Here is a 21,942-nt window from a genome sequence, read left to right on the forward strand (position 1 = left end):
ATAATGTGCCAACACACTGGTGTGTGTGTGTAGTGTACAATCTCAGCCTTCCGAAGGCTTCGTGGCCAGTCCGCCCGCTCGCGAAGGAAGTCGCGCCTCGTCTTGACTTGCACTACGCGTAGTGGGCGGGGGGCGGCTGCGGGTGGCTCACATCTTGGTGAAGTCGGCGAGCACGTTCATGGCGATGTTCGGCTGCCCCTTGTCGTCGGTGCTCACGCCTACATACAGAATGTCAGCTGCCGCTACTTACGCCGCATGACACACACGCGACACGCGACACACGACACACGACACGCGACACACGACACACGACACACGACACACACGACACACGACACACGACACACGACACGGTACCTAGTCTTCGGTGACGGAAGACGGAACCCTCGCGTAGGGTGTTGAGGATGTCGTCCACGACGCCTTCGTCCTCCTCGTCGAGAAGCGGCATCTTGCCTACCGCCGAGCCGGCTCGGGTGGGCTGTCGGCGCAGGGTGACCTGTGGTGCACGCAATCGACGACACGTCTTAAGCCACGCGGCACGCAGGATCAAATGTGCGTGTGCACCGTGTCGTGCGTCGTGTGTCGTGTTGTGGGTGCGCGACCTTCTTGTCCTTCTCTTCCTTTTGCGCCGCTCGCTTGGCTGCCCGTTCCGAGGCTTTCTTCTCCCGCTCGTTCTCCTCCGCCGCTTTCTGCACCCGACAACGGTCCACGTCATCGCATCAGCCTCCTCCACCCAACAAAACCCAAAAACCCAACACTCGAAACGAAACGAAACGAGAAATGAAACTAGAAACGAAACGAGAAACGAAACGAGGCGCACCTCGAATGCGGAGCAGAAGGAGGAGATGACGGTGAAGAACTCCTCCGGGTCGCACTGCGGGTCTTCAGCGTAGAAGGTGAGCACGCTCTGTGCGCCAGCGCGCGTGCGCGATTAATAAGATGACCAAAGACGAAGAAAACGACAGAGAAGAACGAAGAAGAAGACGACAGAGAAGAAGAATGAAGACGAAAGAAGAGAAGAAGAAGAGTACCTTGAAGAGCTGCTCGGTCTCCACGAGCGTCTCGTCGAGGATGTAGAGCACGTCCTTCGCCCGCTTGTCGAATTCGTACGATCAGGTCAAGGCGCCCATACTTCACTTCAATCCAGCACGTACGTATGTGCATGCGTGTGCGGTGTGCGATGGCGCGTGTCGTGTCGTGTCGTGTCGTGTCGTGTCGTGTCGTGTCGTGTCGTGTCGTGTCGTGTCGTGTCGTGCGTGTGTGTTGTGTGTGTGTGTGTGTGTGTCGCTGGAATAAAGGATATCTGGAACGTGTCGATGTACTTGTCCTCCGGCTTGCCGGGGCTGAATTTCGGGAGGGCGTCCTCCAGCTGCTGCAGCTCCTTCTTCAGCGTCATGAACTCGGACTTGAGGGAGCTCAGCGACACTACACACACCACGCGGGTCGTGTCGTTGGTCGTATGCCTCACATGTGTGCGTGTGCGGTGTGCGCGGCGTGTGCCGGTGTGTGCGGTGTGTGTCGTGTCGTGTGTGTCGTGTGCGTACCTCTGGCGGCGTCGGCGCAGTGGGACAGTTCGTCGGTGAAGTCGAGCAGCTCCATGTGTTCGTTGCGGATGATCTTGGCCAGGTAGTGCAGGAGCGTGGTCCGACCGTCCACCCCTCGCACGTCCATCATCTGGTCGCCATTCCCGAAACATTCTTTTAGCGCTACGCTGGTGTGTGTGTGTGTGTGTGTGTGTGCGTGTGCGTGTGCGTGTGCGTGTGTGTGTGCGTGTTTTGTGCCTTTTGCAAACTGGAGAGCTTGAAACCGTTGATGCCGCCTCTGAAGGTGCCCTCGTTCACGAAGTTACCCAAAAACAGCACGAGCTGCCCACACACACACACACACACACACACACACAAATGACACATGCGACACGCAAGGCAGGCAAAAGGGGTGAGCCACCCCCAACCGAGGGCGTGTAAGTAGTGCACTGGCTGGCCGGCTGGCCGGTCGGCGTACCTCGAGGATCTGCATCCACTTCTTGTTGTTGTTGAACTCGGTCGTCGCGACGCGCACGGTCTCGACGCCCGGTCTGATCTCGGCGAGCTTGTCGGCGAATTCGAGCTTGTAGAGGAAGAACCTGAGGCGCTCCTCCAGATTGGAGACGCTGGACAACTGTGTGCGGTGTGTGCGTGCGTGCGGCGTGTGCGGCGTGTGCGTGCGTTGGTGATGACGTCATTAGCTCTCTGAGGCGAATGGAGAAGGGGAAGCGGCGCGGAGGCGTACCTCGAGGAACAGCTGCTCCGGGTCGGCCAGCGCCACGCGGCTTTCGGGCGGCTTCTCGCTGTCCTTCTTCACGTGGTCCTTGATTTGATCGATCTAATATATTATATATATTTAATCGTGTCAATATCAGTCAGTCGATGTCAATTTCAGTCAGTCAATCGATAAATTAACAACAATTAAAAAAAGAAGAATTGAGATGGTGAGTGTGCGCACCTCTTCCGCGGTGGGTCCGAAGGCGTGGAGCATTCGAATGTTCTCCTTGGTCAGGACCTGAGAAGGGCGAAGAAGGTGAGATCTTAATTTTCTTGGGTGGCCACGCGCCTGCACACATGCACAACACTTCACTTCGCTCTCGGCCGTACGCACCATTTCGTCGAGCGAGAGGATGGCCTTCTTGATCACCTCGTTGGGCTGCTTGAGTCGCGCCAACATGATGGCTGGAGGTCACACACCAGACACAGCACGTCAGCCAAAACACCAGAAGCCGCGGCCTGGCTCTATGGAATGGGGCACGATACCGATGTTCTGCGATTTCTTGGCGTTCAAGACGTGAGCGCGAGCCTCAGGCTTCACGATGGTCGACCCTGTGTGTGTCCAAAAGAGCGAAGACGAACCAAAAAATGAGAACGAACACGACACACACGGGGGGGGGCGAGAGAGAGAGAGAGAACGGACCGCTGGACCTCTCCTTGGTGGGGAGCGGGTTGGCGGCGAATATCTCCTCGATCTCGTTCCAGTCGAACCGGATCTGCTTCTGGAAGTCGAAGCTGCCCCACACGGTGTTCTTGATCTTGGCGTCGGGCAGCTTGACCCACTGGTAGCCCTTGAGCTTGATCGACGGCTTCTGAATCTTGCGCTTGGGCAGCAGCGAGGCCGCGGGCGGGGCGCCGGGGCCGCCCATGGGGGGCGGCGGGGGGCAAAAAAAACGGCGGCGCACCGATCGAGGGCGGGGCCGGAGGGGGGCCGCGGGCGCCTCCGCCACGTCCGGTGCGGTCGTCGTAGAGTTGTTGGGTCCTGCTCCTCCATCGTCCGGCTTTGCGTCCTACATACGACACACGCGACACACGCGACACACGCGACACACACGACGTGGGTGTTGACGATAAAAGTGGCGGTAGAGCTAATCCGCGAACACGTACGGCAGCGACGGGTGTAGGTGTGGACAGGGCGGCGGTGACGGCGGCGGGTCGCTGCTCGATGATCTGCTTGAGCACGGCCAGGGTGACCTCGCCCTCGCGCCCGAGCAGCTGGGCCAGCAGCTGCTTCATCCGCCGGTACTCCTCATCGCTGGCGATATAGGCCGCGATGTTGTTCGGCGCCGGACTGTCGGCATTGCTGGACGATCGGCCGGGCGTGGGCGGCAGGCTCGGCGGTCGGTCGTCGACGGGGAAGCCGAGCGCGTCGAGCTGCACCTTGGCCGGCGTCGGCAGCTCGTCGTCGCCCGAGGCGCGCTGCTGGGCCTTGGCCGGCGTAGGCGGCAGCGGAGGCGGTCCGTCGTCACCGCTGGCGCCGATGAGCGAGCCGCGCCCGGATCGCGGCAGCACCGGGCTCCGCGAGGGCGAGGCGCCGTCGCTGCCGCCGATGAAGGACCCGCTCCGCCGCTGACGCTGCACGCCCGGGCTGTTGTTGTTGGTCTGGCGCGGGCGCGAGCGCGGGCTGGCGGGCAGGGGCGGCGGCGCTTCGGCCTCGGCGCCCGCCGCGTCACCGACCTCGCCGCCGGCGCTGCCTGCGGGCTTCTGGTAGGTGCTGCCGCTCATGCGCTTCCTGCGCGATTTCTGCAGCTCCTCCTTCTCGCGCTCCAGCTCGTCGCGCTGGTGGGTCCACTCGTCGCGCCCGCGGGTCCACTCGTTGCGGTCGTGCGCCCAGTCCTTGCGCTCGCGCTCCCACTGATCGCGCTCGCGGACCCACTGCTCGCGTTCGCGCAGGTGCTCGGCGGTGCGCTGCTGGAGCACGTCGTCCATCTTCTCCTTGGCCTCAACGTCCTTCTGCTTCAGCTGCTCCTCGAACTTGGCCCGCTCGGCCTGGCGCTGCTTGTCCATGAGCCGGATGATGGCCTCCTTCTCGATGATCAGCTGGTCCTTCTGCTTTTTCTTCTTCTTCGACTCGGCCATCTTGGCCTGCAGCGCCTCGAGCTTCCTGTTGAGCGCCACGCTATCGCTCGCGCCCTTGACCGCGAGCGAGAGCTCCTCCAGGTTCACATGTACGCCTAGCGGAGCGTTGACACACACACACACACACACACACACACACACACACACACACACACACACACACACACACACAAGACGACGCGTTGGAGGTGAGATCGATGAGCTGATCGACTGTGAAGCGAAGCGGCCGCCACTTCATACCTCCGACCTCGTCCAGCGCGATGTTGCTCTTCTGCAGGGCCACCTGCTGGACCAGCCGCTCAGCGAGCACGTAGGCCCGGACGCCGCCCTCCTCGCCCACGGGGAAGAGGCACAGGTGGCGCATCAGGGAGAGCAGCGATGGGGCGAGGCCCGCCGCCTTGGCCGACTTGCTCAGCGCCGTGAAGACCTGGTGCATGTCGCTGCGCGGTTCATGCGTGCGTGTTGTGTGTGCGATGTGTGTGGTGTGGTGTGTGTGTGAGTTGGGTGGGAAACTACGCAGGAAAGGGGCAGGCATGGCACGATGTGGGCTAGAACGTACTCGATATCATCGACGCCCATGTCCGAGAACCGCTGGTCGAGCTCCTCCTGGTCGGCTCGCGATTCCTCGTCGTACACCTCGATTTGAGTGGCCAGGTCCTCCGGCAACTGCTCCTTTTTGAGGGCCTGCAATCGGTTGCGGTTGGTTGGTTAAAAGTTCGTAAGTGGTGAGTGGCCCCAAATGACATGCAACGTTGCATAACAACCGGGAGCGCCAATCGGACGGTAGGTAACGTTACCTTAAGGATGCGCTTGAGGCCCAATCGGATGAATTCGTTCCTGTAGTGCATCCTCTGGTCGATGTCGCTGGGCACGTTCACCACGGCGTTGACCAGGCCCAGCGCGTTCGTCTTGAGCTCCACGCTCTTCGACCTCTTGAGAATGACCAGCAGCTGATTGAACCGCGCCTTCTCGCGCTTGACGGCCTTGAAGTTGGTCATGGCCTCCACGATCAGCCTGAAGAGAATGAGGCAGTCAGCGCCACGCGTGTGCGATCGGAGCGGTGGTGCGGGATCGGGGGGGTAGGGGGCACGTGCCTGTGACCATTCGGGGGCACCATGCATACGGTGGTGAGGAGCTCGAGGACCATGATCTTGGTCTTCACGTCGGGGTGGTCGAGACCGAGCGCGATCGTTTTGAGCGCGCCCTCCTTCTGCATCACTATGCCGAGACCGTACTGGCGATGATTGAATTGTTTTTTGATTGTGTTAGTATGAAAGAAAACATCAATAACAGTGCAGATAATAATTAGTATATGAAAGTTGTATTATTAAATTATACGTTAATATAGAATAGAAATAGAAATAGAAATATAGAAAGAAAGAAATATATTTTTATAGGGTTGAAGTACCTTGTTGTTCATCACGACCTTGAGGCAGCTGATGCAGGCCGAGATGAGCAGCTTCTCTTCGTCGGTGCGCCTGCAGATAACATGAACCACCAACGAAAGGAGAAGGAGGGTCACACAAGTGGTCGATTGTACCAATTCGAGTGAACAAGATAGGTTGGGTTAAGGAACGTACACGGTCTTCTTCTCCAGGTCCGCCAGGTTCTTGAGCATGAAGGCGAATCCGCCGAGCTTCTCGAACTGGTGCTGCCTGCAGAGGTTGATTGAAGGTAAGATGATGAAGTCACTTGCGTCATGCAGCATTTTGGTGGTTGGTGTACGCACCAAGTCACTGCCTGCCGGCTGAGCGTCTGCGCCAGGGCCTCGACGAGCCGCAGTGTGAACTCGGTCTGTAGCGCGCTGATGTAGAACGCCTGCGACTCCATGATCTTCCATCCTGCGGGTGTGGTATAACCGGTGGCCGATGACGATGACGTTTACTGTGAGCTCAAACTCAAATAAAAATGACGACGACGACGACGACGACGATAATGACGTACGTGGTGGGGCGCTGGTCTGAGCGGCAGCCTTCCTGGGCGAGGTCGGCGTCGAGACGTGCTCGCTCGGTTTTGTGACCATGATCGGTGCCGACACGGTCGGGGTCGCCGTCAGTGGTGGCAGGCCCGCGTTGACGTGCACCACTGCGATCGGCCCAGAGACCTGTGGCGTCCCAGCCGGTACGCCGGACGCCAGGAGTTGTTTCTGCGAACCGATTGGCAAAGAAACCGTCATTGAAGGTCGCACAAAACCAGCATGGCACCACCCAACGAAGAGTGTTCGTAGTGGTACGACAGAACGTACTTTGGCTTCGTGCTCCGTGTCCTTTTCCTTTTGCTCCTGCTGTTGGAGTTGCTTCCATTTGTCGAGCGACGACCACTTCTTCATCACGTCCTTCTTCTCTCTCGGCAGATCTTGTTCCCTCTGTGTAAACAATTGAGCCAGACGCGAACGCTAAGCTTTACAAATACCAACAACACGACACGCCACACACACACACACACACACACACACACACACACACACACACACACACACACACACACACACAGAGAGAGAGAGAGAGAGAGAGGCCACGCAGCACACGCGTTAAGGGAAAGGCGAGAATCATCGTTACCAGGTACTTGCTGAATAAGAGCTCGATCTTCTCCTTGGAGGGCATGCTCGAGTTCGAATTCAACTCCTCCCTCTTGTGGCTGTGCGATCTGCACTCGGTGCGGTGATGAACAAAGAGTGAGTTAATCCATCAATCAAACAATCACACGACGCGGCTCTAAGCGTGCATACCGTGTGCGCTGCAGTTCGACGCGGCGCGTCGGGCGAGGCGCCCCCGAAGCAGCGGCCGCGCTCGCCACCGCGCCGGCCACGCCGCCACCAGAGGGCACCTGATTGGAGCCGGGCCTGGTGGAGTTCATCGTCACCGACCGCTCCTTGGTGGTGGCGTTCGGCCCGGGCGCGGGTGCCTGGGCGGCCTGGAACGCCGAGAAGGCGGCCACCTTGCGCTCCACGCTGCCGCGGCCGATCGAGCTGCGGTCGCCGGCCTGGGCACCGCCGATGCCCAGGCCCTCGAAGGGCTTGTTGGTGACCAGTGGTGGCGAGCTGGTGCCAGCCGCTGCAGACGTCGCAGCGTGGCCAGCGCTCGATGTGGAGGAGGCGTAGTGGGAGACGGTGGATGCGTGGGGGCGCGTAGCGGGAGATGAAGATGAAGATGAAGATGGAGGCGAGGAGCCGGCGGCCGAGCTGGTGGCCAGCCCGGATGACCTCCCGTGCTGGGTGGTGGGCACGCTCTCGCCGCTTCCGCCATGAACGCTGGGGAGGGAGGTGGAGAAGCGAGCCCGCGAATCGCGCCGGGTGACGGGGGCGGGGGCAGGGGCGGAGGTGTCATCGTCTCCATCTTCGTTGTAATCGTCATCCACCGCATCATAGCCCTCCTCCTCCTTCTCCTTCAAATCGTTCTCCTTCTTTTTCTTCTTTCCGAATGAAAAGAACTTCTTCATCTTGAATGACTCGCCCCCACGATGAGAAAGGGGGGATGAAGAGGTTATTGGTGATTTACGTTGGCGCTAGTCACCACCAAAGTCTAGGTACGTCGCGGATTCTTCTATTAGATGAGCTCCTGTAGTGGTCAATGAAATCTGTAGCCGCCGAACTAACAGTTCAGCGCCAACGGGTACGAGTAAAGAAATTGTATTTTTTGTCATTTCTTTTCACCAAATTTGTGTCAGGTGCCTGTTCAAGAGTGTCTCATCAAACTCAAGTCTTTGTACTTGCATCATCAGACAAGCCTCTTGCGCTCTCCAATGCCACCGCTTTGGTGTTGACACAAGCTGCGCATTGCTCCTTCGGTCTGGCCAGTCACAACCACTGTGCTATCGAAGAGAAATCATTTTCTCTTTAATTTCTTTGTAGCTGTGGTCCAGAAAATCCAGTGAACAGGACGCTAGAACGGTAAGCCTGGGACTGTACTCGTAGCGTGAGCCGCAACGTGTCTGTAGCGGCCAAGGCCACTACTTCTTCTTCAAGAACCCGCACAACGGCATACGTCAGTCATAAGTCTATCGTCAGCACTACCAACTACTCTAACAATGTCGGCTGTGTTCCGCCCCGTTCAAGATGGTGATTTTGTGTTTCGCCTGCTCGAGCTGAGCGACTACGAGAAAGGTGAGCCTCCGCACAGATGCCAAGTCGTTGAATTGATTGGTGCTCAAATCATCTGCTGCCGATTGATCTCTTGATTGCGCCAGGAATCTGTCGTGTGCTGGGCCAGCTGACCGAAGTGGGCAACGTCACCAAGGAGCAGTTCGCGCGCCGCTTCAACGAGTTCAGGCAACAAGGCGACACCTACTTCGTAGTGGTGTGCGAGGACCTGGCCAAGAGGCAGGTGGCCGGCTGTGCCACGCTCATGGTGGAGAAGAAGATCATTCACGACTGCGGTTCGGTACGCTCTGTTCTACTCGCCTCGCGCTCCCCGTGAACGTTTTATCACACAAGCCGTGCCCACCCCTCTACTCTTCTCTTGTCGCAGTGCGGGCACATTGAAGACGTCGTCGTCGACTCCACCTACCGCGGCAAGAATCTTGGCCTCAAGTACAATGCTTCACTCCAGCTTAGCTGCGCGGTGGTGTCATATCGATGTCCAACGTCTATCATTGTGTTGTGCGCAACATAGGCTGATTCAGCACCTGAGGGACATTGGCGAGAGGCTGGGCTGCTACAAGATCATACTGGACTGCTCGGAGAAGAACGTGCCCTTCTACGAGCGCACCGGCTTCACGAAGAAGTACGCCAGCTATCAAGCCTTCTCTCTCTCTCTCTCCACAACAGCATCATTGGCTATTCGTCCTCATGCAGTGATGTTGGTCCGAGAAGAGCCTTCTCATCTCCTCCTTACTTGCTTGCACACAGGGAAGTACAGATGGTGTGCTACATTCCCCAGAAGAAAGCGGCGCTCTGAGCGACGCCGCACTACACCGCCCCGCATACTCTCTTGGCTGGTTCATTGCACTGTACATATCACACTTGGAGACAAACGTCTGACAGACACAGGTCTCCGTCTTTTACAAACATGATGCTTCATCTCTCTCTTGCATCATTAAAATAAATAAATAGTAAATAAATAATATTTATCATTTATAAACTATTATTTCATTTCGGGACAGTTTTTAGTTGAAGCTTTGAGTCTGGCGAGGAGCAAGAGGATGGGCCGAACCCGAGAGGGGTCCCGAGGTAGAGCTGTGGGCGCGGTGCGAGGGGGTGGCGCCCGAGGGACAGCTGCAGAGGGCACGACGACCACCCTGCTGGGCCGCTACTTGGAGTGGAAGAAGAGGCGGGCGCAGCAGGCCGCCAAGGTGGAGCAGACGAGCCGAGGAGGGGGTGTGGGCAGCTACTTTGCAACAGCTGCCTCGACTGCGACTTCCTCCTCTTCTTCGCCCTCTGCTTCATCGATAAGACTGCCGCTCTTCCTCAAGCGCCTCGTGTGGCGAATCATCGAATTCGTGAAGCAATTGCGCAGGCGGCAGCTGGTGCACTTTGCGATGTGGGGCGGTGGCGTTCTCTGCCTCTACTCCCTATGGCGGTGGTACCGCGCCGCCTTTCGCAAATCCTGCATCCCTCCCCACGAGGTACCACTCATTATATTATAAATATTTATGTAAATAGTATTGTTATTTATTAATTGATTATCATTGAATGGTGGTCGCAGGAGGAGGAGGGCATCGTGGACGTGTGCGTCGTGGGCGCAGGACCAAGCGGGGCGACCTGTGCCTACCACCTGGCCAAAGCCGGCCACAGGTTCGTCTGCCCTGCCCTGCCCTGCCCTGCCGCAGGGAAACCGGTTTCTGTTCGGCGGCGCACGAGTGGCTGCTGACATGTGTTGTCATTCATTCGTGATGTGCCACGCGCGTGGCTTGTGCAGCGTGATCCTGATCGATAGCCAGCGCTTCCCGCACGACAAGGTGTGCGGAGACGTGGTCCCGCCTCTGGCACAGAAGCATCTGGAGGAAATGGGCGTACTTCAGCAAATCGTGCTCGAGAAAGAGGGCCGATGGGTAACGTCAACCTCCACCTCACAAGACCGGCACACGGCACACGGCACACGGCACACGGCACACGGCACACGGCACACGCGATTAGAGACTTGACGTTGGTTGGTGTGTGTGTTTGGTGCAGGGCAACTCGGGAGGTTTTGTGAGCCCGTCGGGGCTGAGCTTCATCGGAAAGCTGACCACCGGCGAGCGGCTGCTCTCCGTACAGAGGATCATACTCGACGAAAAGATCGCTTACGCAGCCGAGAGCGCCGGTGCCACGCTCTTGGACGGCTTCACTGTCAAAGTACGCTCTCTCCGCGATGGCCTGCTTCTTTCATTTCATCCTCATCATGTGTCGTGCGTGTCGTGTGTGGTGCGTGCGTGTTCACCTTCATGTAGTCCGTGAAGTGGAACCCGGAGGACGAGCTCTGGACCATCGTGCTCGACACCATGGACACGCACGGCGAGAACTGTACGCATCGCATTCGATGGGTCGGTCTGAGCAGGCAGACCCGCGGCTGACTAGGCCTCTCCTCTTCCCAACGCGCGCCTCGAGCAGATGTGTACAGGGCGCGAGCGTTGGTGGCCTGCGATGGAGCCAAATCAGAGATAGCGCGCCAGCTCGGGGTCATAAACTCACCGCCGAACACGTTTTGCTGTCGCTCCTTCGCCAAGGTCAGCTCTCTTTCTCAATTGCACAACACGCACACGCACACGCACACGCACACGCACACGCGGCCACAGCCTTCTCACGATTTTTGGCTTGGTGCTGCTACAGGCCGGCACCCACGCGTTCCCGGCAGCGGACCACGTGTCGTTCTACTCGGAACAGCTGCTGCCGGGCTTCTTCGTGGTGTTCCACGAGCTGGAGGACTTCCTCAACATGTGCTGCTACTTCATCCCGCTCCCCTCGACGTCCCGTTGGAAGGGCCGCACGGTCGAAGAGCTGCAGGAGGCCTACAGCGACTACATGGAGACCGATCCGTACATCAAGCAGGCGCTCGGGCCGGACGTTGCCGTCACCCCGTGCAAGGTGCGGACCTTGACACACACACACACACACACACACACACACACACACACACACACACACACACACACACGCCACAGCTACTGTAGACGCAATCGTGAGAACTGACCGCGGAGCTCTATGGTCCCAGTTTGCACCGATGCGCGTCGGTGGAGTGTCGAGGAGCTACGGCAACCACTTCCTGGTGGTCGGCGATGCTGCGGGACAAGTCGATCCGCTGACCGGAGGTGTGTGTGTGTTGCTGTGTGTGGTGTGTGTGTGTGTGTGTTGCTGTGCGGTGCTGTTTGCGTGCGACGAAGCCGTGTAACCCGCCTTTGGGCTTGGTGCGCTCACCGTTTCGATACCACCTTCACACGTAACCGCGCGGCGGGCAGGGGGCATCCATTTCGCGATGGAGGCGGCCAAGATCGCAGCGGAGACCCTGGTGGAGGCCTTCCGAGAGGGAGACCTCACCGCGGGGCGGCTCAAGGTGTACCAACAGCGATGGAGAAAGGCCTTCGGGTGGGACTTTTGGCTGTACGACCCTTCTTCTTCTTCTTCTTCGCCTCTGCGTATATGTGTCGTGTGTTGTGTGTCGCGTGCGTGTTGCATGTGCCAATGACGGTCGTGTCTAACGTGTGCGTGTCTTTGTGTAGGTCCTTCCTGATTCTGCGCCTACTGTACAGGTTCCCCATCCTCTTGGATGCCGCTGCCGAGGTGATCAAGCGCAAGGGCGACGCGTTCGTCGGAGCATGGGCCACGGTACTTTTACCTACGCATTGTTGCTCCCCTGTGCGTGGTGCTCGGTCTGAACTTGGCTCTCCAGGCCATGATGGGCGGCCGGAGCAAGATATGGTTCTTCTATCCTACCTGGTACGCGTTCGTTCACACGCACCACATGCTCGCCGCACACGCACACAGCAAGACTCACCGTGCAAAAAAATGCCAGCGCTTTCCCAATCGCGCTGCAGGCCTTCGTGTTGCTCTGGCGACAACTGCGCTATGGCAAGCTCACCCCACCAGGCACATAAAGACCACCAGTTGTCTCTCATAGGCTTCTTTCGTCTTGCTCGTCTTGCTCCTTCTCTCTTTGCTTCGTTCGTCTTCTTCTTGTCTCGAGAGGGCAGAACTCCGGCACTGTCCCATAACCGTGGCGGCAACGCTCACTCCCGGCCCCAAATGTGCCTCTTGTTCAATGGGCCTTTGTGACGATTGTCGGTGATGGTCGTTGTGACGAACTTGGTAGAGGCCACGGTGGTGGCGTGTGTGCGTGCGCAAGAGTGTGTGCACGGAGGCAGACGGGGTGTGCGTAGTGGCCGAGTCTTTATGGGGCGAGCAACCACAATGACGACGCAACCTCTGTAGATCTCCAAAAGCGATTGCTCAGGAATAATCAGTCGCGTCCTCACCATCCCAGAGGGCTCGACTCGTCTCCTCCGCGGCACATCTTTTACTTCATCTTTTATCTTTTATTTTGTATAATTACACAAAATTACAAATAAATAAATAAAATGTATTCATTTTGGGTAATTTCCGGCGGCGATGGTGGGAATGTTCGTGCGAGACTCGCAAACCAACACTTGGTGGCCGGACCAGTAGTGTGGAGTGAGATTACGTACCGGACGCGAGCAAGTTCTTGCTGCTAGCAGAGGAGGAACGAATGCAGGGCGAGGATTTCCTGAGCGAGAACAATGTGGCCGGACAGACGATCCTGCGGCTGGTGAGCCGAGGAAATGCGATTGTCGCCGAACTGCTGCGTCTATCGGATAACATCCCGCCCCCCTTCATCGTGCCACCCCTCGACAAGCGGAAGAGCGTCACCAAGCGCCCCTATGATGACATAATCTTCGATTTCAAGTATTTGAAGAATCAGGAACTCTACGACACCCGAATTGAGACCAACCCTGAGCTGAGTGATCTCGATCTCGAATTTCGCGATGCCCACATCGACATTCTGCGCCGCTTCTACCAGCTGTTTGAAAGCGTCTACAAGTACATCACCGATTTCCTCAAATACATCGAAGACATGGAGGAGGGCGTGTTCATCCAGCAGACTCTCGAGGTGCGTCTCCTCTGCACCCCTGGCTCTGTAGTGCACCGTCTTCTTACTCTCTATTCCTCCTTCTCCTCTGCCATCACCAGGCCGTCTTGTTGAACCAGGACGGCCAGCAGCTCTTCGCCGAGGCCGTCTACCTGTACGGCATCATGCTCTTCCTGCTCGACCAGCGCATCGGCGGTGAGGCGCGAGAGCGCATGCTCATCTCCTACCTGCGCTACAAGGCACGCCGCCTCTTCCCTCATCACCTTCTTCTTCTCCTCCTCCTCCTTGTTGCCCGGGCAGAGGGAGGCCATGGTCGGCTCATGCGCGTGGTGCATCGACTTCTCTCTTCAACTCGCGCAGGGCCACACCGACCTGCCGCTGATCGACGAGGTGTGCAAGCTGTGCCGCAACACCGGCTACGTGCCGGGCCAGCCCAAGCCGCCCAAGTACCCCGAGGACTACTTCAAGCGGTACCGTATTCGTTCTCTCTCTCTCTCTCCTTCGCGAAGCGAAAGGTGGTGTGCGCCACCATTGCTGACACACAAGAGTCGCGTTGCGCTCTGTAGGTTCCCTCTGCCGGCGACGGTGGTGGAGATGATCATCGGCCGCCTCAGGTCGGACGACATCTATTCGCAGATGCAGTGCTACCCGCTGCCCGAGCACCGCTCCACCGCGCTCGCCACTCAGGCCGCCATGCTCTACGTGATCCTCTACTTCGCGCCTCAGCTCCTGAGCAGCGAACAGGTACGACACACACGACTATACGACACGACACGACACGACACGACATATGACACACACACCACACACACGCACACACACAAATTAACTCACCCGCCGCCCTCGCAACGTTGCGCTCTCATATGAAAGGCCTCCATGCGTGAGATCGTCGACAAGCACTTTGCGGACAACTGGGTCATCTCCTTCTTCCTGGGCTACACAGGTGCGCCGTTCGCTCTTTGAAACCGTCAGCTCGCTACACAAGTCGGACCAAGAGGGAGGAAAATCATTGCAATGATTGCCTCATATTGCGTGTGCTGACCGCGTTGTAACACGCAGTCGATCTGTCGCTCGAGTGGGAGCGCTACCCGGCCGCCATGACCGCGCTCAACAACACCATCGGCATCCCCAACGTCAAGATCCTGGCCAAGCGGCACTGGGACAAGATTCCCAAGCTGCAGCAGGAGATCCAGCACTACCTCACCGAGGTACCGGCCGCCTCGCCCTGTCGTTGGCTTTTGCATGGCACTCAGCACCGCGCATTGTTGTCATTCCTGACCCTCTCTCTACTCTCTCTCTCTCTTTCTCTCTACGTAGGGCGTGCTCAACGAGGAGTTCGTGCTGAGCAGCCACGGGCAGCTGATGAACTGCCTCCGGCACACCAACACAACGCTGCGTTGGCTGATGCTGCACTACACCACCACAAACAGGAAGCTGCGGGAGGTGATCACGCTCACCGGTGCGTTCTTCTTCGTTCTTCTTTCTTCTACTTCTTCTTCTTCTTCTAACATCACACACACACACAGAAATCAAGCTCGACGGCGTGTTGCTGCTTCTGCTCAACGTGGCACAGCTCGAGTTCATGCTCAAGAACCTGTTCCAGAAGCTCCTCGACGACAAGGACGACAAGTGGAACGAGAGCCGCGCTCAGGGCGCCGAGCGTATGAGCGAACTGGGTGCGCCTGCCCGCCACATGTGTGTGTGTGTCGTGTGTGTATATATGTGCTTCGAGCTCATGTGCGCGAGCGTGCGATCCTAGGCGAGTACTTCTCCGGCGACAAGCCGCTCACGCGCGTCAAGAAGAACGAGAACCTGCAGAAGTGGTTCGTCACGATTGGCGACAAGATCAAGGACCTGGACTACCACGACTCCACCGCCGCCGGCAGGAAGATTCAGCAGCTCATGGAGGCGCTGAAGGAGGTCGAACAGTTCGAGCAGGTACGCAGAGAACAGCCTCGTGTCTCTGCCGTGTGTCGCACGTGAAAATCGGCTCACACGACACACGACACACGACACATGTAACACACACGCAACACATAACGATCACGTTAGATCGAGTCGTCGCTCCAAGTCAAGCAGTTCCTGTCGGACACCCGCGAGCTGCTGGCGCAGATGCTCAAGATCGTGAACATCAAGGAGCAGTACCTCGTCATGATGAGCTCCGTGGCCGACATCTCCTACGGCTTCCAGCTCATTGACGAGTACATTCCCCTCATGCAGGAGCGAATCAAGCGGTACGCCCCTCCCCTCCTGACTCGACACACACACACACACACGTCGATCTACGCACCGGCGAGCTCATGAATTGGTTTGGCTTCTTTTACGACTGCAGCGATCCATCGTCGACGATCAAGCTCCGCGCGACCTTCCTCAAGCTGGCCTCCATTCTCGACCTGCCGCTCGTGCGTATCGTGCAGTCCAACAGTCCCGACTTGTACAGCGTCTCCGAGTTCTATTCCGGCAAGCTGGTCTTGTTCGTCAGACGCGTATGCATCCCTTTGCCGTGTGTGTCGTGTGTGTGTGGTGTGTCGTGTGTGTCGTGTGTGTGTCGTGTGTGTGTGTCATTGTCGTCGATCCTACTGACATTATGGTGGCTCGGTGCAGGTGATGGAGATTATCCCGAAGAGCATGTTCTTCATCCTCAACGACATCATCGAGCTGCAGACGCACAAGATCAAGGAGCTGCCCACGAGGCTCGAGAAGGTGGAGCTCAAGGACTTTGCGCAGCTCGACGAGAGGAACCAGCTGGCCAAGCTCACCCACGGCGTCTCCAAGTTCACCGAGGGCATCCTGGCCATGCAGACCACCCTCGTGGGCATCATCAAGGTGGAGCCCAAGCAGCTCCTCGAGGAGGGCATCCGCAAGGAGCTCGTGTTCAAGCTCGCCAGCGCCATGGACAAGATCCTCATCTTCAAGACGGGCAAGATCGACGAGTTCGAATCCCGGCTGAAGCAGCTGGCCTCGCAGCTCGACGGCTTCTCTCGGTCCTTCCAGTGTACGCCTCCCTTACGATTCCCCACCGTCGCTGGCACCCGCTGATGGTAACACGCACACGCACCACCGCACACGCACACGCACGACACGCAACAGACATCCAGGACTACGTGAACATCTACGGCCTGAAGATCTGGCAGGAGGAGTTCTCGCGCATCGTGAACTACAACGTCGAGCAGGAGTGCAACTCCTTCCTCAAGACCAAGGTCTACGACCACCAGTCCATGTACCAGAGCACCGCCATCCCCATCCCCCGCTTCCCGTCTGTAGATAACTCTGTCAACTTCATCGGACGGTACCGACTCCCCCTTCCCCCCCCCATTTCCCACTCCCAATCTCGCCCTTGACTAAATAATGTCTCTGTGTGTGCGGCGGTGTGTCTCGTGTCGTGTCGTGCGGTGTGTAGACTCGCGCGGGCGCTGCTGCAGCACACCAACTACAACAACACAATTTTCCTGGACCAGATGTCGGCGTGGTACGACAAGGACGGCCGAGAGCTCATCGGCATTCGCACTTTCGATCTTCTCTTGCGGAGCGTGGGTGTGTTCGGCGTGTCAGGCCTCGACCGTCTCCTGTGCTTCATGATCGTCAAGGAACTCCAGGTTCGTGTCCGCACGACACGAAACACGACACACGACACGACACGACACGCGCGAGTTTTTACTGATGTTTGATTGTCACACATATGCAGACGTTCGTGGCCACGGTGCGCAAGATGATGGACAAGAACATGTCCAAGTTCTTGACCGACTTCACCAAGGAGCTGAGCCCCACCTCCACGCTCCCCACCAACACCGTCAAGCTCTACAACACTGCGGTGAACTACACCAGCAAGCTCTGGCCCATTTTCATGAGCACCACCTCGAGGATCGGTCAGATGCAGCTTCTCAGACGGCAAATCGCCAACGCCCTGAACGTACGCTCATTCTTTCGTGCCCCATTGCCCCCCCCCCCAAATATGCAAACCCAGTGCCCGGTGTTTCACACTCGACTCATTGTGTGTTGTTTGTTTTGTTTTGTTTGTTTCGTCTTCGGCCGGGCGATGATATGCGCAGTGGCTGACCAAGCTGGACTCGAACTCGCTCAGCCTCAACCTGACTGTTATTAACAACGCCCTCATCTCCGACATCCAGCAGCACTACCAGAAGTACGTCCTCCGCTCCTTGTGTGTGTGTGTGTGTGTGTGTGTGTGTCGTGTCGTGTCGTGTCGTGTCGTGTCGTGTCGTGTCGTGTCGTGTCGTGTCGTGTCGTGTCTGCAGTGTCGTATGTTGGCCACGGCCACTCATCGGTGTCTTGACTTTGGTTGTAGCCCCGAGAAGCCGTACCCGGGCGAGGACAACCCGCTCTTGTCCGAGCTCACCAGGTATCTCGAAACCGCCGGTATCCACGACCCCTACACCAAGGTGCGCGGCCTCCCACTCAAATACCGCGTTGTCAGCAAAATGATGGGCTCATCACCAGCGATGTGTGCGTGTTGCGCGTTGCGTGCGCAGATCTACATCACCACCTCTTCGCTGGAGGGCTTCCCGGTCCTTATGTTCCTGTTCGTCGCTTCGCAGATGCCCAAGTTCACCTACAACCGATCGCTCAGTACGTCGCTGCTCGAGAAACGTTTGAAACGTTCGCCTCCGGCGGCATTCTGCCGTCCTTTTACGCTCACACAACCAACGACACGACACGACACGTATCTGCATGGCACCATTGCAGAGACCATCATGGCGCAGAAGCCCAAGGACAAGGGCTCGGTGGACGCCATCCCGTTTGTGGTGGGCGTGATCACCCTCCTCAAGCAGTTCCACTCGGTCTACACGCAGCAGTTCCTGGCCTACCTCGGCCAGTACGTGCGGAGCCTCATCAACATCACCGTCGGCGGGTACTCGTCTACCTCCCTTTTCTTATCTCCCTTGTCAATGCTAACCTACGCACCACACACACACACACACACACACACACACACACACACACACACCACACACACACACACACACAACCAGAGATGATAAGGGACGCACGCAGGACTACCCGGTGGAGGTGGTCAACATCCTGCTGTTCCTGGAGGAGTTTTGCCGGTACAGCAAGATGGACCGGAAGGTGGTGGAGGGCTACCTCCCGCCCTACGTCTTCGACCAGTTCACCCACTGAGCGTCTGGTCTCACACTCGTGTCTCCTCGTCGACCAAAACGAATGTAATACACGCACCCTCCGGACAGAAGAAGCAGAGGCAAGATTAAAATACTTCGCATTCATGTCGAAATTTCAATTTCTCTTTAGTTTCCCTAGAAATGATGTTGGTCGACAGGGAAGAAGAAAAGAGAAAGAAATCGATGGACAAAATCTTTTTCGATAGGAGAGCAGCATTCCAACAAAAACTGCACACAACCGCACACACATGGATCCCCATCCCATCTATCTGTTGGATTCAACCTCTGAGTCGGACCTAGACAGCGACGATTCGCTCGGCGGGCCTGTCTACGGTCCACCAGGCGGGTATGGCTATTACGACATGGACACAGACGATTCGGATTTGTTTTCCGATTCGGATTCCGACGGGGAGGGCTTCTTCCACGGCGATCCCTTTGGCTTCCTCCCGCGCCTCATGTACGTCTTCCAGCAGCAGCACTTCCATCGTCAGCACGTGCGCCAGCGACCACAACGCTACGTTCCTGCTCCCAACGATCGAAGGCCAGAGTACAACATCCACTACTCGCCCAACTCAGTTGCCAAATGCCAGAAATGCAAGAAGTCCATTCTCGAAGGTACGAGCCCTCTACTCGTTTCCTCATTAACAGCTTTTTCTCCAACAAGGAGGTTGTAGATGATGCATTCGATGGATTCTGACTCTCTCCCCTATTTGCACCAAAAGGCGAGCTGAGATTGACCGACGTGCTGGACTATGGGCTGCTGGGCATTTGCCCAGGGTCCAAATACACGCATCTGTCGTGTTTCACCCCGCGCGGCATCGTCACGTCCCTCTACCAGCTGGCCGGCGTGTCGCAACTCCAGGAAGAGGACAAGCAGCAGGTCATCAAGCGTCTGCAAGCCTGCAGCCGCTGGGGTCCACCAGGTTCGTCGCCGCTCATCCGTTCTACAGTCTTTGCTATGGTGGCAGTGTCTCACATATGATGCTTGGCTTGGCTTGGCTTTCTCATCAACAGGATGGCGCGCAAGCTCGAGAGAGGAGAAGCGCGCGGTGGATGCCAGCATCCTCCACCTGAAGACGGTGCCCGTGCTGAAGCAGATGTGCCTGGAGCACAACCTCAGGCGGGCGGGCCGCAAGGCCGATCTCATCGGGCGCCTGCTCGACCACCAGGAGAAGCTGCAGCCCTGGATTCCTCCGGAGCAGCCCACGCCGGTGGTCGAGTGGCAGCTGGAGAAGGACGTCGGCCTGTTCGACGTCCTGCCGGAGGAAATGATCCTCAAGATCATCTCCTACCTCGGCCCTTCCGACTTTGCCCACTTGGCGACCGTCTCTCGACACTTTAGTGGTTCGTGCCCACACACACCACACACCGCGCGCGCGCACACACACACACGTTCGCGGTCATGCCTAACGACTCACATGTGTGTGCACCCATTCCATTCTCAGAATTCCTGAAGGAAGACCTGCTGTGGAAGGACCTGTACGAGCGGACGTGGCCCGAGGAGTTCAAGGTGGCTGAAGAGACCCTGCGAAAGAGGCGAAGGGAAGAGGAGGAGAAGGAGGAAAGAGAGAGAAAGAAAAGGAGGAGAAAGAGAAAGAAAGGAAAAGGAGGGGAAGGACGACAACGAAAAGGAAAGAGGCCGAGGCCGAGGCCGGCACGAAGGAGAGCGCCGACAAGGACGAGAGCAGTCCTCCGCCGGCCAAGAAGCAGAAGCTGCACCACAGCGCCCCGACATCGCCCTCATTCAGCGAGACGCTGATCGAAGAGGAGGAGAGGACTCTGCTCGAAGCGAGGCTGAGGGATGCCCAAGTGCTCGGTCTGCCGTTCCCTCCGTTCATGGACATCCTCGCTAGGGTGAGCCCCTCCCCACCTTTCTTCTGAACTCTGGTGGCGCGTCTGCGCTTTTTGCACTGACTGACCCTCTCTCCCCCCTACTCCAAGCTTTCGGCCCTCCAGGCGGAGGACAAGGCCAGAGTCGCCGCCAAGGAAGAGGAGGAGCGCGAGAAGGAGCCGAAGACCTGGAAGGAGAGGTTCTACGTCCAGCACCTCGACGCGCTGTTGGACCAACGCTTCCAGTGGCCGCAAGAGACCTTCATGTACGCGACTGCTCCCCATAGGTCGTTTTTGTTGTTTTCGTGGTGTCTCACCCTCCCGCGCTTTCGCGTGTGTCGTGGTGGTGGTGGTGGTTGCAACAGACTTCGGGACCTGCGCCATGACTCTCCAACCTTGACACGGATCGAGTTCCTGCACATCCTGCGCCGGTTCGATCTCGCATGCCTCAAGGAGATCTGCAGGTACCACATACGTGACCTTTGCCCGTGTGCGGTGTGTGCGGTGTGAGCGATGGTGTGTGCTAGCCATGTACGTTGGCGACTAAATCACTGTCACACACCTCAGGCTCTACGACGTGGACCAGAGTGGCGCGGAGACGCTTCCGCGCGTGACGCTGGTGGAGAGGATCACCGAAGCCTTCTTCCTCGGCAAGATCGCCAACTTCGACAAGATCATCGACGCCATCCAGGAACGCAAGGCGCGCGTCAAGGGCCACTGCCCCTTCGAGCCCTACTAAAAAGAAGAAGAGCAAGAGCGAAGAACCCGGCCAAACAAAACAAGTCCAATAAACAAACTAGCAAGACAAAAGTTTGATGTTCCGCTACCGGGAATCGAACCCGGGGCGCCTGGGTGAAAACCAGAAATGTTACCGACTACACCATAGCGGATGTTGTTAGAGTAGAGTACTCTCACTTATTCGGTGGAAATGTGACCGCGGGGGGGGGGCAAGCGGCCACATGACCGCACGACGGCCGTTCCCTCTTCGTTGAAACTTCTTCGTTGCTCCGTCGCCGCGAGGCCGCTGGACATGGCTTCGCGGGCGTGGAGACCTGCCGCCGCGTTCAGCGCACTCATCTGGCTTGGAGAGAGGGCAAGAGCAACGCGGAAAGAAATAATTCTTTTCCTTTCATTTCTTGGAAGACGCAGTCTGCGGAGGCAATCGAAATCGCAAATCGAACAAGAAGCAAGCAACATGGCGGTGTACCTGCGCAGCCTGCGGCCGGCCTTCGAGGCCAGTGCCAAGATCTTTGGGCAGCGTATCGGAAATGGCGAGCATTCGGGCTTCAAGTACCTTCAGGCGCTACGAAAGGGCGAGGCCATGATGAAGTGGTATCAGGAGGACCTCGACCAGATGAAGTTCCCCGGCTGGGTGTCCGAGCGAAGGGAGCGCAAGATCATTCGCACGGCCTCACGAGCGGAACGCGGCAAGGCTCCCCGGCCCAAGAAAGGTTTCGGTAAGATCGCCCTCCGCAGAGAGAAGGAGGAGAAGAGGCTCGCTGCCAAGGCGGCCAAGGGCGGTGGCAAGAAGAAGGCCTAAAATGTTCCTACTCGAATGCATGCACAAATCAAACAACGCCT

General features: G+C 57.7%; 6 protein-coding genes across 6 annotated transcripts; 5 read left to right on the top strand and 1 right to left on the bottom strand.

Annotated features, from left to right (window-relative positions):
- Positions 1-147: 147 nt before the first annotated feature.
- ACA1_219730 (Diaphanous FH3 Domaincontaining protein) lies at positions 148-7,817 on the bottom strand (the record flags this gene model as incomplete). Its single annotated transcript, XM_004337212.1, is given in 29 exon segments — positions 148-218; positions 358-496; positions 603-689; positions 821-907; positions 1,032-1,094; positions 1,111-1,136; positions 1,311-1,321; positions 1,401-1,425; positions 1,545-1,697; positions 1,793-1,865; positions 2,002-2,157; positions 2,269-2,361; positions 2,482-2,538; positions 2,635-2,705; positions 2,787-2,852; positions 2,944-3,124; positions 3,206-3,310; positions 3,408-4,474; positions 4,620-4,819; positions 4,939-5,063; positions 5,177-5,473; positions 5,494-5,589; positions 5,788-5,857; positions 5,960-6,034; positions 6,109-6,220; positions 6,324-6,525; positions 6,625-6,744; positions 6,938-7,025; positions 7,108-7,817. 29 exon segments carry the CDS (start codon positions 7,815-7,817, stop codon positions 148-150), a joined length of 4,626 nt encoding a protein of 1,541 aa, XP_004337260.1.
- Positions 7,818-8,405: 588 nt separating this feature from the next.
- ACA1_219740 (Nacetyltransferase) lies at positions 8,406-9,274 on the top strand (the record flags this gene model as incomplete). The annotated part of the gene is made up of 5 exons (XM_004337213.1): positions 8,406-8,481; positions 8,565-8,758; positions 8,846-8,907; positions 8,990-9,100; positions 9,226-9,274. 5 exons carry the CDS (start codon positions 8,406-8,408, stop codon positions 9,272-9,274), a joined length of 492 nt encoding a protein of 163 aa, XP_004337261.1.
- A 244-nt stretch (positions 9,275-9,518) lies between these two features.
- ACA1_219750 (geranylgeranyl reductase subfamily protein) lies at positions 9,519-12,386 on the top strand (the record flags this gene model as incomplete). Its single annotated transcript, XM_004337214.1, has 11 exons — positions 9,519-9,941; positions 10,022-10,110; positions 10,235-10,367; positions 10,489-10,650; positions 10,746-10,818; positions 10,906-10,973; positions 11,125-11,379; positions 11,507-11,603; positions 11,751-11,892; positions 12,012-12,117; positions 12,327-12,386. 11 exons carry the CDS (start codon positions 9,519-9,521, stop codon positions 12,384-12,386), a joined length of 1,608 nt encoding a protein of 535 aa, XP_004337262.1.
- Positions 12,387-13,015: 629 nt separating this feature from the next.
- On the top strand, positions 13,016-18,532 carry ACA1_219760 (uncharacterized protein; the record flags this gene model as incomplete). The annotated part of the gene is made up of 20 exons (XM_004337215.1): positions 13,016-13,417; positions 13,498-13,725; positions 13,757-13,866; positions 13,963-14,140; positions 14,267-14,339; positions 14,456-14,604; positions 14,714-14,855; positions 14,923-15,072; positions 15,156-15,334; positions 15,449-15,630; positions 15,729-15,882; positions 16,001-16,391; positions 16,487-16,685; positions 16,797-16,992; positions 17,082-17,306; positions 17,446-17,537; positions 17,700-17,793; positions 17,884-18,010; positions 18,098-18,263; positions 18,385-18,532. The coding sequence occupies 20 exons, from the start codon at positions 13,016-13,018 to the stop codon at positions 18,530-18,532; spliced, it is 3,585 nt and encodes a 1,194-aa protein (XP_004337263.1).
- A 247-nt stretch (positions 18,533-18,779) lies between these two features.
- On the top strand, positions 18,780-21,100 carry ACA1_219770 (Fbox domain containing protein; the record flags this gene model as incomplete). Its single annotated transcript, XM_004337216.1, has 8 exons — positions 18,780-19,146; positions 19,254-19,454; positions 19,546-19,875; positions 19,977-20,041; positions 20,074-20,385; positions 20,488-20,627; positions 20,727-20,825; positions 20,929-21,100. The coding sequence occupies 8 exons, from the start codon at positions 18,780-18,782 to the stop codon at positions 21,098-21,100; spliced, it is 1,686 nt and encodes a 561-aa protein (XP_004337264.1).
- Positions 21,101-21,556: 456 nt separating this feature from the next.
- Positions 21,557-21,901, top strand: ACA1_219780 (uncharacterized protein; the record flags this gene model as incomplete). Its single annotated transcript, XM_004337217.1, has 1 exon — positions 21,557-21,901. One exon carries the CDS (start codon positions 21,557-21,559, stop codon positions 21,899-21,901), a length of 345 nt encoding a protein of 114 aa, XP_004337265.1.
- Between the last annotated feature and the right edge of the window lie 41 nt (positions 21,902-21,942).

The sequence above is a fragment of the Acanthamoeba castellanii genome, assembly GCF_000313135.1.
Source record: "Acanthamoeba castellanii str. Neff unplaced genomic scaffold scf7180000084758, whole genome shotgun sequence".
NCBI classification, from domain to species: domain Eukaryota; phylum Discosea; order Longamoebia; family Acanthamoebidae; genus Acanthamoeba; species Acanthamoeba castellanii.